We start from the raw sequence: 5,000 nt of genomic DNA on the forward strand, positions 1-5,000 counted from the left end.
TTATCATTGACAATATCATTATCATTATCATATAATAATAATAATAATGATAATGATAATAATAATAATAATGATAATAATGGTATTATATGGTATTAATAATAATAAAAGTGTTAATAATGATGATGATAATGATAGCAACAATAATATGATAATGATAATAATAATAACAGTAACAATAATTGCGATAATAATAATGATAATGAAACTTATATTATTAATAGTAATGACAATTATCACAATGTGTCACAGACGAAAAGTGTTTTTTTGTATATGACAACGACAACAATTATAATGACAGTAATAAGAATATTATTGATAATGATAATAATGATAATAATAGCAATGATAATAATAATGATAATAATAATATTAATGATTATAATAATATTAATGATAATAATAATAATAATATGAATAATAATAATGATAATAATGATAATAATGATAATAATAATAACAATAATGATAATAATAATAATGGTAATGATAATAATAATTATAATAATAATAACAATAAGGATAATAACAATAATACTAATAACAACAACAAAACAACAATAATAATAGTAATAATAATACAATATTCACAGCATACGGGCATTTTTCCTCTGAAAACCATTAGATTTACCCAAAACTTCTTTGCTAATCAACAGATCTCACTGGGTCACACACACACACACACACACACACACACACACACACACACACACACACACACACACACACACACAAACACACAAAACACACACACACACACACACACACACACACACACACACACACTGGGACTTACCTGAGCAGTGACAATAAGAACATTTATAAAATTTCACAATCATCCTCTGTATGATGACTCAATCAGTGAGACCACAATCTCACGTATACAACATTTATAGCATCCTAATGGCTCTCACGAATGCTCTGCAATTTGTCCATTAGCCGAGGTAGATTACATCGAATGATCATCACAAGTCGCTGGCACTGTAATGTAAAGAGTGCTGACCATACGGGTCGTATATATAATCACGAAATAGGGTCCCAAAGCAGCTTATACATTGTGTCCAGACTGTACTCTCTAAGCACATGATAATATTAATGACAATGGTACATCATTGAATACTACTACTGTTACTACTAACAATGATGATAAGAGTACCAATAATTAAAATAATAATAATAATGATATAAACAATACCAATGATAATGATAGAATGACAATACTGATGATGCTGATTCTGATGAGGAGAATTATGGAGATGCTGCTGCTGATAATAATAATAGTAATAATAATGTAGTTATAAATAATAATATGTTCGCATTTAAATTGAAAGGATTGATGCTACTGATATTGGCATTTGGTTTTATAATTTATCGAAACGGTATACGTGTTAATGTGCACAGCTTGAAATAGTAAACACATTAGTTTATGTTTTCTGGGTATTCTAAAGATGCTAAGCCCAACATAATCCCAAACCTAAAAATGATATTATCCCAAAACTGGATAACAGGTGTTGGGGCTCATGCTAAGGTCCTTTTAGACTCTCTAGAGGACTACCATTTACCTGTTGAAGCGAAAATTAACATAAAAACAGAGGATTGTGACGCTGAGGCCGTAACTCTACACGAAGTCTCCATATTAGCCTACCTACCTCGTTGTAATCCCCAAGAGGGAGTCATAATCATAGAGTACCTGGGACATGATTCGCCACGGTCATTGATCAACCATAGGCTTGCCCTCGATGACCATGAGTGGTTAAAGATAATGCTATCTCTTGCGGGACAGGTGCAGGCACTGAGTGACTGTGACCTAGTGCGTGACGCTTTGAAATCTGATAATATAAATGGAGACTTATAGAATGGGGAAACCAGTGGTCCATTTGATAGACTTCGGAAGCGCCATAAAGGTAGGTAAGCGGTCTTCCTGCCATTCCTGTCATCTCAACTGGTAGGCTCATGTCTTGAAGCACCTTTAGTGCACGGTCGAGGTCTTGAAGGGTGAAATTCTAGAGCACAGAACTGATGTCGTGGGCCTACCGTACGCTCTGCATTTCATGTTACCACATTCGCTGCATTGGGCTCCCGGGCTGAAAGACCTCACAGAAATAAGCATGTGCTATGACAGGGAATGACGCCTCTTGGACGATGAGTTTATAAAGTACCCGGAGGCAGACTTGGCTCGTCTAGAGAAAGAAAATGGGGAGGAAGATTTTTGTGATGACGACATTTATCATTTATCGAAACGGAATACGTGTTAGTGAGCCCCAGTTGGTATTATTATCATTATTACTACCATTATTATTGTCATTGTTTTTATTATCATTATCATTATTATTATTACTTCCTTTGTTATTTTTAATATTGTTAATATTATTGCCATTATAATTATTGCCATTATCATTATTTCCATTATTATTATTACCATTATTGTTGTAATCATCATTATCATCATCATTATTAATATTATTATCATTATTACTATTCTTTATTATTGTTGTTATTGTTATTATTTTCATCGCTATCATTATCACTATAATGATAATAATAATAATAATAGTAATAGTAATAATAATAATAATAATAATAATAATAATAATAATAATAATGATAATTATTATTATTATCATCATTATCATTATCATCATCACTGTCATTATAACATTATTTTTTGTATTATCATCATTGTTATCATTATCATTTTAATAATTTTTGTTATTATCATTATTATCATTATTTCTATTACCATTACTATTATTACTATTATTATTGTAATCATCATCATCATCACTGTTGTTATTATCTTTATCATTATTATTATTATATTTTTTTATTATCATTTTATTATTATTATCATCATAATCATTATAACATAATAATCATTATATTATTATTATTGTTGTTATTATCCTTTTTATTACTACTGTTATTATTATTATTATTATTATATATTATAATTATATTATAATTATAATTATTATTATTATTATTATTATTATTATTGTCGTTGTTATTACTTTTATCCTCATTATTATTACTATCATTATTATTGTTATTGTTATTACTATTATCATCATTATTTATTATTATCATTATCATTATTATTTGCAGAAGTAGTATTTATATCATTTTTATCATTATCAATATTGTTATTATCATTACCTTCATTATTATTGTTGTTTTTGCAGTTATTGTTATCACCATCATCACCATTATCGTTATCATTATCATAATCATCATTATTATTATCATTACTAATATCAACACTTATGTCATTATTATTTTTCTTCATATTCTCACTGCTATTATCATTGTATTTATTTTTATTACCCTCATAATACCATTGTCATTATTGTGATGACTATTATTACATATAAGTTTGCAATGTAATTCTTTCTTTTAATTTCACTTGATACACGGGCTTCATATGTCCAACTTTTCCAATATCTTTCATGTATATTCACTCCAATTCAACTTTATTTCAGTTATATATGTTCTCTCCTTTTTCTGTGTTCTCTGTGTTCTCCCTCTTCTCTGTTCTCTTTGTTTTTGTTCTTGCTCTGTATCATTCGTTGTATGTCATTCTCTTCCCCCTTGACACTTGATCCTATCAATGTGAAATATGTGCAAGTTGTTAAGGATCATTTTGCTTTGCTGCATCTTAATTTACGTGGAGTTATTCGAGTTTTGTCAACTTCCTTCCCTTTATCTCTGTCTCTATCTGTTTGTCTGTCTGTCTATCTAACAATCTGTCCATCTAATTCTTTCTGTCTGTATATGTGTCTCCTTATTTCTGTCTGTCTGTCTGTTTGTCTGTCTCTGTCTGTCTGTCTCTCTCTCTCTCTCTCTCTCTCTCTCTCTCTCTCTCTCTCTCTCTCTCTCTCTCTCTCTCTCTCTCTCTCTCTCTCTCCCCCCCCCTTCTCTCTCTCTCTCTCTCTCTCCCTCTCTCTCTCTCCATCTCTCTCTCCTTGCACTTGCTCTCAAGCGTGCGTATTCCCTACGTCCTGACCTGCAGCTCCCCATACTTACCCATTCCAACTTCCACTTCTAAACAGCCTCCTTTCCCCTTCGTCGCCACAGGTACAAATGGGGTCCAAGTACACAGCGTGTTGGTGCCACAGCCTGGGATCTCCGGCAGGGACGCCCAGCTGGAGTGCCGGTGGGCAGCTGGCACCAAGGGTTTCTACTCCGTCAGGTGGTATAAAGACGGCGAGCAGTTCTACAGCTACATCCCGCAAAATCAGCCTGAGAAAGTGGACCATAATCTGCCCGGCGTCAGTGTGTTCGTGAGTATGGTTATTGCAGTGAGGGTGTGATGATGGTGATGATGATGATGAGGATGGTGGTGGTGGGGATGGTGGGGATGATGGTGATGATAAGGATGTTGATGATGATGATGATGAGGATGATAAGAATGGAGATGATGAGGATGGGGATGGTGATAATGATGAGGATGGTGGTGGTGATGGTGATGATGTGTAAATGATGATGATGATGATAATGATGATGATAATGATGAGAATGAGGATGATGATGACGATGACGATGATGATGGTGATTTTGATGATGACGATGGCAATAAAAGCAATAACAATAGTAAATGATGATAATAATAACATGATACTGCTAATGACATTATCAACAACTATAACAATATGGTGATAAAAATAATAATAGTAATGATGGTGAATATAACAATAGTAATAATGATAACGATAATAACAATAATAAAGACAAAGAAGAAAAAAAAACCAGTAATGATAATAACAACAATAAAAAAGGAAACCTCAAAAAACAATGATAAACTTTACGAAAATCTATGTGGCATCGAAATGGACATCGAGCATCACAATAGTCATCAATATTGCAACCATAAAACAATGATATGACAGTGAGAAGTTCCAAACAGAAGGTTGACAATAATTGCAATAAATAGTTGTGCAAGACCTTTTGTTCTCAACTTATTACGCAATTTCCAGAGTATATGGCTAGTTAAACTTTTTATT

General features: G+C 32.1%; 1 protein-coding gene across 1 annotated transcript in view; it reads left to right on the forward strand.

Moving 5' to 3' along the window:
- The window catches only part of LOC125038704, a 115,323-nt gene that overhangs the window by 99,928 nt on the left and 10,395 nt on the right, over window positions 1-5,000 (forward strand). Inside the window, exon 3 of the mRNA XM_047632272.1 lies at window positions 4,075-4,280. Within this exon, the coding sequence (XP_047488228.1) occupies window positions 4,075-4,280 (206 nt within the window). The remainder of the gene's footprint in view (window positions 1-4,074; window positions 4,281-5,000) is intronic.

The sequence above is a fragment of the Penaeus chinensis genome, chromosome 25 (assembly GCF_019202785.1).
Source record: "Penaeus chinensis breed Huanghai No. 1 chromosome 25, ASM1920278v2, whole genome shotgun sequence".
NCBI lineage: Eukaryota > Metazoa > Arthropoda > Malacostraca > Decapoda > Penaeidae > Penaeus > Penaeus chinensis.